The 15,282-nt window shown below is 43.0% G+C and overlaps 1 protein-coding gene across 2 annotated transcripts in view; it reads right to left on the bottom strand.

The window, feature by feature from the left end:
* LOC135526667 (clathrin interactor 1-like) overlaps window positions 1-14,850 on the bottom strand; it is a 44,807-nt gene extending 29,957 nt beyond the window's left edge. Inside the window, exons 1-2 of one of the 2 annotated variants that reach the window (XM_064955207.1) lie at window positions 14,667-14,850; window positions 2,611-2,765 (exon numbers count right to left, since the gene is read on the bottom strand). In XM_064955207.1, coding sequence (XP_064811279.1) covers window positions 2,611-2,693 — 83 coding nt within the window. In that variant the 5' untranslated portion in view covers window positions 2,694-2,765; window positions 14,667-14,850. The remainder of the gene's footprint in view (window positions 1-2,610; window positions 2,766-14,666) is intronic. The other variant, XM_064955208.1, reaches the window with a different exon arrangement.
* Window positions 14,851-15,282: the final 432 nt, after the last annotated feature.

The following is a 15,282-nucleotide window of genomic DNA, read 5'->3' as shown; positions in this document are numbered from 1 at the left end:
GGGCTGTGCGGCCCCCCAAAGAAATGCTACCCCACACCAAACAGGTCATGTTGGAGGATGTGGCAGGTAGCAGAACGTTCTCCACGGCGTCTCCAGACTGTCACATGTGCTCAGTGTTTCATCTGTGAAGAGCACAGGGCGCCAGTGGGGAATTTGCCAATCTTGGTGTTCTCTGGCAAATGCCAAACGTCCTGCACGGTGTTGGGCTGTAAGCACAACCCCCACCTGTGGACGTCGGGCCCTCATACCACCCTCATGGAGTCTGTTTCTGACCATTTGAGCAGACACATGCACATTTGTGGCCTGCTGGAGGTCATTTTGCAGGGCTCTGGCAGTGCTCCTCCTGCTCCTCCTTGCACAAAGGCAGCGGTCCTGCTGCTGGGTTGTTGCCCTCCTACGGCCTCCTCCACGTCTCCTGATGTACTGGCATGTCTACTGGTAGCGCCTCCATGCTCTGGACACTACGCTGACAGACACAGCAAACCTTCTTGCCACAGCTTGCATTGATATGCCATCCTGGATGAGCAGCGCTACCTGAGCCACTTGTGTGGGTTGTAGACTCCGTCTCATGCTACCACTAAAGTGAAAGCACCGCCAGCATTCAAAAGTGACCAAAACATCAGCCAGGAAGCATAGGAACTGAGAAGTGGTCTGTGGTTATCACCTGCAGAACCACTCCTTTATTGGGGGTGTCTTGCTAATTGCCTATAATTTCCACCTGTTGTCTATTCCATTTGCACAACAGCATGTGAAATTTATTGTCAATCAGTGTTGCTTCCTAAGTGGACAGTTTGATTTTACAGAAGTGTGATTGACTTGGAGTTATTGTGTTGTTTAAGTGTTCCCTTTATTTTTTGAGCAGTGTATTTTATGAAGAGAATAGGAGGTCAAACCAGGGACAAAAGGAAAGTCTGCACTCAAACTGTCTTTATTGAAAAGGCCCAGACCGAGCATTGGACAGCCTATTATTCATGGTAATAGTCAACACACACAGCCTCTATTTACATTAAACCATTCTTTCCTCCAGTATCTCCAGGAACACAGAGTGAAATAACACTCATGACTTCACACAGGCAATCTGAGGACGTGGTGTGTGTGTGTGCATACATGTTGAATGCACTGACTAAGTTGCTCTGGATAACAGCGTTTGCAAAAAGGCCAAAATATTAAAGTGCATACTATGGAAGTCAGGAAAACCAGTTTGGTACTTCAGGCCATTAGAGCAGCGAGAGAGAGAGAGACAGGGATAGTCTGGGTGGAGTGTCAATAACAGCTGGTGCACGATGTCTAATATTAAAGAAGTTTCGAGGTATTGCTCACCTGATGTAGAGTACCTTATGATAAGCTGTAGAACACACTATCTACCAAGAGAGTTCTCATCTATATTATTTGTCGCCGTCTATTTACCACCACAAACAGATGCTGGCACTAAGACCGCACTCAACTAGCTGTATCAGGCCATAAGCAAACAAGAAAATGCTCATGCAAAAGCGGCACTCCTTGTGGCCGGGGACTTTAATGCAGGCAAACTTAAATCCGATTTACCTCATTTCTACCAGCATGACACATGCAACCAGAGGGGAAGGGGGAACACAACTGTAGACCACCTTTACTCCACACACACAGATGCATAGAAAGCTCTCCCTCACCCTCCATTTGGCAAATCTGACCATAATTCTATCCTCCTGATTCCTGCTTACAAGCAAGAACTAAAGCAGGATGCACCAGCGATTCGCTCAATAACGAAGTGTTCAGATGACACGGATGCTAAGCTACAGGACTGTTTTGCTAGCACAGACTGGAATATGTTCTGGGATTCATCCAATGGCATTGAGGAGTATATCACCTCAGTCATTGGCTTCATCAATAAGTGCATTGACGACGTCATCCCCACAGTGACCGTACGTACATATCCCAACCAGAAGCCATGGATTAAAGGCAACATCCTCATCGAGCTAAAGGCTAGAGCTGCCGCTTTCAAGGAGTGGTACACTAATCCGGAAGCTTATAAGAAATCCAGCTATGCCGTCAGACGAACCATCAACTAAGCAAAGTGTCAATACAGGATTAAAATTGAATCCTACTACACCGGCTCTGGCGCTCGTCGGATGTGGCAGGGCTTGATAACTATTACGGACTACAAAAGGAAACCCAGACGCGAGCTGCCCAGTGACGTGGGCCTACCAGACAAGCTAAATGATTTTTATGCTCGCTTCGAGGCAAGCAACACTGAAGAGTGAATGAGAGCACCAGCTGTTCTGGACGACTATGTGACAACACTCTTGGTGGTCAATGTGAGCAAGACCTTTAACTTCTTATGGTATAGGGGACGCTTGCGTCCCACTTGGCCAAAAGCCAGGGAAAATGCAGCGCAGCAAATTCAAATAAATTGATATAATCACATTTTCATTAAATCACACATGTAAGATACTAAATTAAAGATACACTCATTGTGAATCCAGCCAACATGTCAGATTTAATAAAGGCTTTTCGGGGAAACATAAGAAGCTATTATCTGATGATAGCACAACAGTAAACAAAGAGGGTAGCATATTTCAACCCTGCAGGCGCTACACAAAACGCAGAAATAAAATATAAAACATGCCTTACCTTTGACGAGCTTCTTTTGTTGGCACTCCAATATGTCCCATAAACATCACAATTGGTCCTTTTGTTCGATTAATTCCGTCCATATAAATCCAAAATGTCCATTTATTTGGCGCGTTTGATCCAGAAAAAAACAGCTTCCAAATTGCGCAACGTCACTACAAAATATTTCAAAAGTTGTCTGTAAACTTTACCAAAACATTTCAAACTACTTTTGTAATTCAATTTTAGGTATTTTTAAACGTTAATAATCGATCAAATCGAAGATGGGTCTGTGTTCAATACAGGAAGACAACAAACCAAGCTACTTTTCAAGTCTTGCACAACTCAACAGCGTTACGCAGTTCCTAGATGGCCATACTTCTTCATTCCACAAAGAAATAACCTCAACCAAATTCCAAAGACTGGTGACATCCAGTGGAAGCGGTAGGAACTGAAAACAAGTTCCTAAGAAATATCGTTTCCCAAAGAGAACTCACTGAACAGACAGACCTCCAAAAACAACTTCTGAACGGTTAGCCCTCTGGGTTTTGCCTGCTACATAAGTTCTGTTATACTCACAGACATGATTCAAACAGTTTTAGAAACTTCAGTGTTTTCTATCCAAATCTACTAATAATATGCATATCTTATATTCTTGGCATGAGTAGCAGGAAGTTGAAATTGGGCATGCTATTTATCCAAAAGTGAAAATGCGGACCCATATACCTTAAGAAGTTTTAACAGGTCAACTTTCACAAAGCCGCTGGGCCAGACGGATTACCAGGACGTGCACTCAAAGCATGCGCAGATCAACTGGCACGGGTCTTCACTGACATTTTCAACATCTCCCTGACAGAGTCTGTAATACCTACATGTTTCAAGCAGACCACCATAGTATCTGTTCCCAAGGAAGCAAAGATAACTTGCCTACATGATTACTGCCCCGTAGCACTCACGTCAGTAGCCATGAAGTGCTTTGAAAGGCTGATCATGGCACACAACAGCATCCTCCCAGATACCCAAGGCCAATTCGCATACTGCCCCAACAGATCCACTGATGATGCAATCTCAATCGCACTCCACACCGCCCTTTCCCACCTGGACAAAAGGAACACCTATGTGAGAATTCTGTTCATTGACTACAGCTCAGCGTTCAACACCATAGTAGTGCCCACAAAGCTCATCACTAAGCTAAGGACTCTGGGACTAAACACCTCCCTCTGCAACTGGATCCTGGACTTCCTGACGGGCTGTCCCCAGGTGGTAAGGGTAGGCAACAACACATCTGCCACGCTAATCCTCAACACTGGGGCCCCTCAGGGGTGTGTACTTAGTACCCTCCTGTACTCCCTGTTCACTCACGACAGCATGGAAAATCATGACTCCAATACCATAATTAACTTCTTGGATATAGGGGGCGCTATTTTAATTTTGGGATGAAAAACGTTCCCGTTTTAAACAAGATATTTTGTCACAAAAAGATGCTCGACTATGCATATAATTGACAGCTTTGGAAAGAAAACACTGACGTTTCCAAAACTGCAAAGATATTGTCTGCGAGTGCCACAGAACTGATGTTACAGGCGAAACCCAGATAAAATCCAATCAGGAAGTGCCGCATTTTTTGAAACCGCCTCATGCCAATGACTTCTTATATGGCTGTGAATGGGCCACGAATGAGCTTAGGCTTTCTGTCGCTTCCCCAAGGTGTCGACAGCATTGTGACGTATTTGTAGGCATATCATTGGAAGATTGACCATAAGAGACTACATCTACCAGGTGGTCGCTTGGTGTCCTCCGTTGCAATTATTGTGTAATCTCCAGCTGCAGTATTTTTCCGTTCGCTTCCGATGAGAAACCAACTGTCACCACTGATATATTATCGAATAGATATGTGAAAAACACCTTGAGGATTGATTCTAAACAATGTTTGCCATGTTTCTGTCGATATTATGGAGCTAATTTGGAAAAAAGTTCGGCGTTGTAGTGAATGCATTTTCCGGTCTTTTTCTTAGCTAAACGTGATGAACAAAATGGAGCTATTTCGCCAACACAAATAATCTTTTTGGAAAAAATGAACATTTGCTATCTAACTGAGAGTCTCGTCATTGAAATCATCCGAAGTTCTTCAAAGGTAAATTATTTTATTTGAATGCTTTTCTTGTTTTTGTGAAAATGTTGCCTACTGAATGCTAGGCTTAATGCAATGCTAGGCTATCAATACTCTTACACAAATGCTTGTGTAGCTTTGGTTGAAAAGCATATTTTGAAAATCTGAGATGACAGTGTTAACAAAAGGCTAAGCTTGAGTTTCAATATATTTATTTGCGATTTTAATGAATAGAAAAAGTTGCATTATGCTAATGCATTATAGTTGAAGTATTTTTCTGTCGATTTCTCAGCCAAGCAGGATGAACAAACGTGACGTTTTTCGCCTACAAAAATATTATTATTTTTGCAAAAAAGGAACATTTGCTATCTAACTGGGAGTCTCCTGAGTGAAAGCATCTGAAGTTCTTCAAAAGGTAAATTATTTAAATTTGGTTGCTTTTCTTATTTTTGTGAAAATGTTGCCTGCTGCCAGCACAGCCGAGCATAGCATTATGCCATGCTAAACTTACACAAATGCTTGTCTAGCGTTGGCTGTAACGCATATTTTGAAAATCTGAGATGACAGTGTTGTTAACAAAAGGCTAAGCTTGTGTTTGAATATATTTATTTCATTTCATTTGCGATTTTCATGAATAGGAAACGTTGCGTTATGGTAATGCGCTTGAGGCTATGATTACGCTCCCGAATACGGGATTGCTCGTCGCTAGAGGTTAACCTCTCTGGGGTAGGGGGCAGTATTTTGACATCCGGATGAAAAGCGTGCCCAAAGTAAACTGCCTGTAACTCAGGCCCAGAAGCTAGGATATGCATATAATTGGTAGATTTGGATAGAAAACACTCTACAGTATCTAAAACAGTTAAAATAATGTCTGAGTATAACAGAACTGATATGGCAGGCGAAACCCCAAGGACAAACCATCCCTCCCAAAAAATGTTCAGCTTACCACTTTTTTCAATGAATATTACTTTAATAATAAGGCCAAGGCCTCCCAGATTGCAGTTCCTATGGCTTCGGGCTTCCACTAGATGTCAACAGTCTTTAGAAAGTTTCAGGCTGGTTTATGGAAAAATGATCCAGAAATTGGAGTTTTTCTAGGTGGCTCCCATTTTGGCTGTAGTGTTTCCAAGCGCCTGGAAGAAATTAATTATTTTTCTCTGGTAAAGACAATAACGATTCTCTGTCTTAAATGTTATCATTTATTTACGTATTAGGGTACCTAAGGTTTGATTATAAAGTTGTTTGACTTGTTTGGAAAAGTTTATTAGTAACGATTGGGATTCATTTTGATGTATGGAAAATGGGTGGATTATTGACTGAAGCAAGTTTTGATGGAGTTTTTATGGATATAAAGAAGGACATTATCGAACAAAAAAGGCCCATTTGTGATGTAACTGGGACCTTTTGGAGTGCCAACAGAAGAAGATCAAAGGTAAGGAATTTTTTATATCGCTATTTCTGAATTTTGTGTCGCACCTGCCTGGTTGAAAAATGTTTATGTTATTGTATGCAGGACGCTGTCCTCTGAAAAACGCATGGTTTGCTTTCGCCGTAAAGCCTTTTTGAAATCTGACATGGCGGCTAGATTAACAAGAAGTTAAGCTTTATTTTGATGTATAATAACATTTTCAAGAAAGTTAAATATTTGAATTAAGTATATTTGAATTTGGCGCTCTGCAATTTCACTGGATGTTGGCCAGGTGGGACGCTACCGTCCCACCTGCCCTAGAAAGGTTAAGTTTGCTGACGACACAATAGTGTTAGGCCTGATCACTGACAACGATAAGTCAGACTACAGGGAGGAGGTCAGAGACCTGCCACTGTGATGCCAGAACAACAACCTCTCCCTCAATGTAAGCAAGACAAAGGAGATGATCGTGAACTACAGGAAAAGGCGGGCCGAACAGGCCCCCATTAACATTGACGGGGCTGCAGTGGAGCAGGTTGCATCTTGACCGGTTGCATCACCGCCCGGTATGGCAACAGCTCGGCATCTGACTAAGGCACTATATAGGTTAGTCCCTACGGCCCAGTACATCACTAGGGCCAAGCTTCCTGCCATCCAGGACATATATACTAAATGGTGTCAAAGGAAAGCCCAAAGAATTGTCAAAGACTCCAGCCACCCAAATCAAAGACTGTTCTCTCTGCTACCGCACGTCAAGCAGTACCGGAGTACCAAGTCTAGGACCAAAAGGCTCCTCAACAGCTTACCACCACCAAGCCCTAAGACTGCTGAACAATTAATAAAATGGCCACCGGACTATTTACATTGACCCCCCCCCCCCCCATCCCATTTGTTTTGTACACTGCTGCTACTCTGTTTATTATCTATTCATAATTACTTCACTCCTACCTCCATGTACAAATTACCTTGACTAACTTGTACCCCCGCACATTGACGCGGTAACAGGTACTCCCTACATATAGCCTAGTTATTTGATTTTGTTATTTTGTATGATTTTTTACTTTAGTTAATTAGCCAAATATTTCCTTAACTCTTTCTTGAACTGGACTGTTGGTTAAGGGCTTGTAAGTAAGCATTTCACGATAAGGTCTACACTTGTTGTATTCGGCGCATGTGACAAATAAAGTTTGATTTGAGTTAGTGTGAGAGAAGCTATGCTGTTTCATGGTAAATGAAGGGTGGGGTGCCCCCAAGCAACCTAGTATCAATGTCTGAGTTACAGAGCTACACATGGCCAAGAGCTACTAAGTAGAGTCTGTAATTGACTTGCTTTAAGAGTCGTTTTATACAGTTTCAAAGATACAGACAAGCTGCAAAGTAATAAAAACAGAAGCAGGCATAATCACAGTTATTAAGGTCAAGGCTAGGAGCTAGCATAAGATGTGGAAGCTAAACAGGGAAATATGTCTGCTTATTCCCACACCTTGGTAACAAAACAGGGCCGTTTAGCTCGTCAAACTTTATTTATAGTTCAGATATAGCTCACAGAAACAAATATTGTGCAAGAATTGGTGATCTGAAAAACCTCCCCACTAAGCATGAGCACTGGGAATCTAGCCAGGCTGAAAGAAAACCAGAGAAATAGGAATATATTGAGCACTGATATTCAACACATCGGCCGAGGCCGAACATAGATCATCCTTGGTCTGGGTAACTGTAGCCTATCTACTGACCTCCACTCTGTTCAGACATAACCCCATGCAGTAGGACTCAGCTATAACCCCATGCAGTAAGACTCAGCTATAACCCCATGCAGTAAGACTTAGCTATAACCCCATGCAGTAAGACTCAGCTATAACCCCATGCAGTAAGACTCAGCTATAACCCCATGCAGTAAGACTCAGCTATAACCCCATGCAGTAAGACTCAGCTATAAGCCCATGCAGTAAGACTCAGCTATAACCCCATGAAGTAGGACTCAGCTCTCTGCTCAGCTATAACCCCATGCAGTAGGACTCAGCTATAACCCCATGCAGTAGGACTCAGCTATAACCCCATGCAGTAGGACTCAGCTATAACCCCATGCAGTAGGACTCAGCTATAACCCCATGCAGTAGGACTCAGCTATAACCCCATGCAGTAGGACTCAGCTATAACCCCATGCAGTAGGACTCAGCTATAACCCCATGCAGTAGGACTCAGCTATAACCCCATGCAGTAGGACTCAGCTATAACCCCATGCAGTAGGACTCAGCTATAACCCCATGCAGTAGGACTCAGCTATAACCCCATGCAGTAGGACTCAGCTATAACCCCATGCAGTAGGACTCAGCTATAAACCCATGCAGTAGGACTCAGCTATAACCCCATGCAGTAGGACTCAGCTATAACCCCATGCAGTAGGACTCAGCTATAACCCCATGCAGTAGGACTCAGCTCTCTGTTCAGACATAACCCCATGCAGTAAGACTCAGCTCAGCTATAACCCCATGCAGTAGGACACAGCTCTCTGTTCAGACATAACCCCATGCAGTAAGACTCAGCTCTCTGGTCAGACATAACCCCATGCAGTAGGACTCAGCTCTCTGTTCAAACATAACCCCATGCAGTAGGACTCCGCTCTCTGGTCAGACATAACCCCATGCAGTAGGACACAGCTCTCTGGTCAGACATAACCCCATGCAGTAGGACTCCGCTCAGCTATAACCCCATGCAGTAGGACTCCGCTCAGCTACAACCCCATGCAGTAGGACACAGCTCAGCTATAACCCCATGCAGTAGGACTCAGCTCTCTGTTCAGACATAACCCCATGCAGTAAGACTCAGCTCAGCTATAACCCCATGCAGTAGGACTCAGCTCTCTGTTCAGACATAACCCCATGCAGTAGGACTCAGCTCTCTGTTCAGACATAACCCCATGCAGTAAGACTCAGCTCTCTGGTCAGACGTAACCCCATGCAGTAGGACTCAGCTCTCTGTTCAGACATAACCCCATGCAGTAGGACACAGAAGGCAGTGAGGTCCGTCAGTTTTTCAATCCCTTATGGCTAAAGTTTGGATTTAGAGGATAAGCTGATCTTAGATATGTGCCTACAACTTCTACCCAGAGCATAGATTTAGCAGAGCAGTGGAATTGAAGACACAAAGCAGGCCAATGTTTTGGGCCACAAGGCCCCTCTTACTGGGCCCTGTCAGACAGTCTGAGAGGAGATGAGAGGACACACCCTCTCTCTGTGTTTCTGAAGGCTTGTAGTGTAAAGTACTGTAGAAGACAGAGAGTGACTGTTGTAATGTCAAAGTTACAAAATATCATCCTCTTAATAACTAGTAACATTTACATTTACATTTAAGTCATTTAGCAGACGCTCTTATCCAGAGCGACTTACAAGTTAATTTTTTACCTTTATTTAACCAGGCAAGTCAGTTAAGAACACATTCTTATTTTCAATGACGGCCTGGGAACAGTGGGTTAACTGCCTGTTCAGGGGCAGAACGACAGATTTGTACCTTGTCGGCTCGGGGGTTTGAACTCACAACCTTCTGGTTACTAGTCCAACGCTCTAACCACTAGGCTACACTGCCGCCCTAGTAAAGAGCTAGTTGGTGCAAAGAGCAATTCAAATAGCCTATGAGTTCTTAAAGCTGAGATATGTAACTTCTGGAGCGACCCGATCAAATTCCCATAGAAATGTATGTTATAGATGCGAGTTTAAGAAGCGGTAGATCTGTTCTATAGGTGCTATTTCTATGCTTCCCGTCCTCAAGTTTCGTTTTTGCGTATTTTACTTTTTTATTTTGTACACCAGCTTCAAAAACAGCTGAATGTACAATATTTTTGGTTATATTTCACAGCGGTTTAGATGGTACAATGATTCTCTACACTACACTTGCTTGTTTTGTCACAAACAAAACTTAAGCCGACAATTAGAATTGTAGCAACCAGGAAATGGCGCTTTGAAACGTAGTGAAAAACCTTAACGTGATATAGCCTAACATTTAGACAAGACAGTTAACTTTTCTCTTCTCAGAAGACTTGCTAGCTTCCTCTGTCCCACATATCAACCTGATCAAAAGGAAGCCTCTGATCGTGTGTGTGTGTGTGTGTGTATGTATATATATGTGTGTAATCTGTGACACACAATATGGCAAAGGCTTCCGTTTCATTGCACGTCTGTCTTCAATACACACACCAATTTCCTTCATCCTGTAACTAGTACAAATAGTCTTTAGGCCTATTTATTTAGTATTGTAACAATTTTCCATGTGACAGCCGGCAAGACTTTGACACAGGATTGCCAGTCCCTTGATTCAAGTCCAGCATTCAGTCGCCTTTGTGGAACATGGCTGTACTCTGATGGGTGTTTTCCCACTCACAACATCTCTACATCTCAACATCTCTACTCAAGGCCCTCGTTTCCCACCTCGTTTCCAAGGTGTTTCCCAGAGCCTTCGTTAGTAATGTGGCTCTTAAAATCCAGACCACTCGTAGAGCAGCCAAAGTGCACTGTTAGGTATTTTATTCACAGAAGATCTCCGCTATAAACATAGTCTTTAGAAAGTATTCACACCCCTTGACTTCCGGCGCCAACAGAGATGGCCGCCTCGCTTCGCGTTCCTAGGAAACTATGCAGTATTTAGTTTTTTTCCGTGTTATTTCTTACATTGGTACCCCAGGTAATCTTAGGTTTCATTACATACAGTCGGGAAGAACTACTGAACATAAGAGCAATGTCAACTCACCATCAGCACGACCAGGAATATGACTTTCGCGAAGCGGACCCTGTGTTCTGCCTTCCACCCAGGACAACGGAATGGATCCCAGCCTGCGACCCAAAACAATGGCGTCGTAAAAGAGGCAAACGAAGCAGTCTTCTGGTCAGGCTCCGGAGACGGGCACATCGCGCACAACTCCCATATATTCCCCCCCAAGCAGACAAATCGATGGCCCTGAACAAATTTCATTTGACTCTTTGCAAACTGGAAACCACATATCCTGAGGCTGCATTCATTGTAGCTGGGGATTTTAACAAGGCTAATCTGAAAACAAGACTCTTTAAATTGTATCAGCATATGGATTGCGCAACCAGGGCTGGTAAAACCTTGGATCATTGCTATTCTAACTTCCGTGACGCATATAAGGCCCTTTTCCTCCTTTCGGAAAAGCTGACCACGACTCCATTTTGATGCTCCCTGCCTACAGAAAGAAGCTAAAACAAGAAGCTCCCGCGCTCAGGTCCGTTCAACGCTGGTCCGACCAATCTTATTCCACGCTTCAAGACTGCTTTGAAGAGGTGGACTGGGACATGTTCCACATTGCTTCCAACAACAACATTGATGAATACGCTGATTCGGTGAGCGAGTTCATTAGAAAGTGCATTGACAATGTCGTTCCCATAGCAACAATTAAAACATTCCCAAACCAGAAACCGTGGATTGATGGCAGCATTCACGTGAAACGGAAAGCACAAACCACTGCTTTTAACCAGGGCAAGGTGACCGGAAACATAACCGAATACAAACAGTGTAGCTATTCCCTCCGCAAGGCAATCAAACAAGCTGAGCGTCAGTATAGAGACAAAGTAGAGTCACAATTCAAATGCTCAGACACAAGAGGTATGTGGCAGGGTCTACAGTCAATCACGGATTACAAAAAGAAAACCAGCCCTGTTATGGACCAGGATGTCTTGCTCCCAGGCAGACTAAATAACTTTTTTGCCCGCTTTGAGGACAATACAGGGCCACTGACACGGCCCGCTACCAAAACCTGCGGACTCTCCTTCTCCCTGGGTCTCGACCCCGCCCTGTGCAACTGGGTACTGGAATTCCTGAAGGGCCGCCCCCAGGTGGTGAGGGTAGGTAACAACATCTCCACCCTGCTGATCCTCAACACTGATGCCCCACAAGGGTGCGTTCTGAGCCCTCTCCTGTACTCCCTGTTCACCCACGACTGCGTGGCCATGCACGCCTCCAACTCAATCATCAAGTTTGAGGACGACACTACAGAGGTAGGCTTGATTACCAACAACGACGAGACGGCCTACAGGGAGGAGGTGAGGGCCCTCGGAGTGTGGTGTCAGGAAAATAACCTCACACTCAACGTCAACAAAACAAAGGAGATGATTGTGGACTTTAGGAAACAGCAGGGGGAACACCCCAACTATCCACATCGTGGGACAGTAGTGGAGGGTAGTAAGTTAAGCTCCTCGGCATAAACATCACGGGCAAACTGAATTGGTCCAGCCACACAGACAGAGTTGTGAAGAAGGTGCAGCAGCGGGACCTTACAGATAATTGTATGTGTGGGGTACAGAGATGATGTAGGAATTCAAAAACCATGTTAAACACCATTATTACACACAGATGTCCATGCAACTTATCGTGTGACTTGTTACGTACATTTCTACCCCTGAACTTATTGAGGCTTACTATAACAAAAGGGGTTGAATATTTTTTGGCTCAAGAAATTTCAGATTTTTATGTTAAATTAATTTGTGAACATAAAAAAATAATTCCACTGACATTATGGGTAGGGTATTTTGTGTAGGCCAGTGACAACTTCTAAATTGTATCTATTTTAAAGGGAAAAAAGGTACAAAAAGTCAAGAGGTGGGAGTACTTTCTGAAGGCACTGTAGAATCAAGATCAGAAGGAAGTTGACTGCAAATACAACATTGCTACAATATTTGCAATGTTTGCAAACAAGAGAAGGATAAAAAATGATGTTTTCAAATGAATACAGATGACTGCAATAAAATATACATTGGCTACATGGACCTATATAACGCAGTTGACTTAATGCGTTTCATGAAGTGTGACAACGTGCGCAATGACGTACCCAATCTGTGATTTAGTGCATTAGTATTGGTTAAGCATAACAAGCCACCTTAACAGTGTTTTTGCAGCCATAGGTGGTAATATCCCTCTAGGAGCTGATCCATCATTATTGAGGAATAATATATGTGCTTGTTTGGGAAACACTTAAAAAGTTGTCTCAATCATTCTCTCTCTCTCTAATTTTTTGCAGGAATGTGTTCTTGGACAGGAACTGTGCACTTCTGCTGTTGCCAAAGCTCACCAAACCAGCTGTTAAAGCTTTTAAGTGGCGATTGCATTCTCCCACTACTTCCCAGAGCTCTACGGTAGGCCTGTGTGTGTTCTGTACGGTCTATCTCAGGTCATAACTCAGCAGTGAGGAACAGTAAACTATATGAGAGGAGGACAAAAGAAAACAACAAGCCGGCTAAAGCAGGTGTGGCTCTTGCTCAGAGGTGGAACCATTCAGCCATTCGTTCAAGCCTTTAGTTTCAATCTCTGCTGACAGCGACTGTACAAGGTCTAGGCTAATCTGGTTTATTCCCATGAATGCCATGCAACGCAACTGTGCTATGCAAACCACTCTTAGTTTCTGTCCCAAATGGCATCCTATTCCCTATGGGCCCTGGTCAAAAGCAGTGCACTATTTATGGAAAACGGTGCCATTTGGGACATACTCGCAGAGAACTTTATTTTTAATCAAACTCTGGCGAGTTACTCATGCTAATAATGTAGCAACAGCAATGTCTTCACAATGCAACTGTATGAAGTGTGACATTGCCTATTGATTGTCCAATCAATCTATAGTTGCATTCAGCAAGTAATTGTTTATTACAGAGTTACACATTACAGTGCTCTCTCGTACTGTATCAACAGACAGTGAATGATAGTGATCTATTGCTCCAACTTTCTGCTTCTGCATGCAAAGCTCCTCCATTTTGTAAATGCAAGAGGCCCATAACAAACATACACTCCAGTCAAATGTATTGTAATTGTTTTTATAATTTAGCCTATAGCTAGCATACTAACAGGTAGCTAGGCAGACGTTTGAGTGAGATATGCAGGTGTTCAAGGCTTACTTGGATCATCCTATACTTTGTAAAAAAAAAAAATATATATATATATATATATATATACAGCAATTTATTATAGTTATGTCAACTGAGATGTGGCCGTTTTGATAGACCTGAGACATGAGAAAAGCAAAAAGTTCTGGTTGGTATGATTGTTACTTTCACACCCGGAAGTTGGCTTGTCAGAATACATCCAATTAGCATTCAAGGCCTTTGCCACAACTAATAGTACCTATGTTTACAGAAAGATTTCCCCTTGCGTAAGTGCATACGTTTGGTTTTGAGCTGGCCAATTCCCAAGCTCAGTAAATGTGCTTGCTAGCTAACCAAACAACAAACTGACTGTAAAACTGCGCAAAAAAACTATTTCAATCTAACGTCGTTACGCTTGATAATTAGCTAGCTGGATAACAGCCATCTCATCTTTCTACAAACAGATAACGCGGCTAGAAAGTTGCGTTATCAATCGCTCGTCTGATACTTCCAGACAAGATTAAAATGGTTAAAAAGTCGAATGGCGAAAAAGTAGATTTTGTCCCGTGTTTTGACTGCTACAACTTGCTACTGAAGCTAACTAGCTTTCTGCTGCTACGTGACGTCAAAGTGTTGGGTACGTGTCTCTCTCAAACAGGTAAACTCGAGTGTTGAACTCGGATATAGTGAAAATACTTACGCTTTATCAACCAATTCCCGGACTTTCCACATATTCATCATTTTGGCTCTCTACAACGCGGCTTTCCGCCTCAGTAAGCCGTATTCCAGGCTCTCAAAACCCGATAGAGCGGAGCGCTGTCACCGAAACCAAACCTTGAACCAAAAACAGTTTACAGTATGAACTGGAACACTCTTCACCTCTGAGGGGGCGCACGCATTGGACAGGACAGGTTACTACGGATACGTCCTAGCAACGTCACGAGGAAGAAAACATGCGTTGACCAACATAGGATATGTAAAACAATATATATTAAAAAAGTGTCACTTTTGGAATGTGTTTTATGAAATGAATTAGCCATGCATTCAAGAGTGGTGCTAAAATAGATAATTGCATTACCAACCAAGAGGGATTTGTTTTAAGACATTGCTTCCTAAATAGAATCTGTATTACAGAAAATGTTTTCTCTTGACTCCTTTTTTCATTGAATTTGACTTCAGAATAAAATACAACCCTAACCCTAGCTTCTTGTCACACAAGAATTTCGCTACACCCACAATAACATCTGCTAAATATGTGTATATGACTAAAAATACAATGGGAATCGCTTCTTTTTGGGTGGTTGTAGAATTTAATG

The sequence above is a fragment of the Oncorhynchus masou genome, chromosome 32, assembly GCF_036934945.1.
Source record: "Oncorhynchus masou masou isolate Uvic2021 chromosome 32, UVic_Omas_1.1, whole genome shotgun sequence".
NCBI lineage: Eukaryota > Metazoa > Chordata > Actinopteri > Salmoniformes > Salmonidae > Oncorhynchus > Oncorhynchus masou.
The sequence above is the reverse complement of the archived record's forward strand: the minus strand, read 5'-3'. Positions and strand labels throughout refer to the sequence as shown.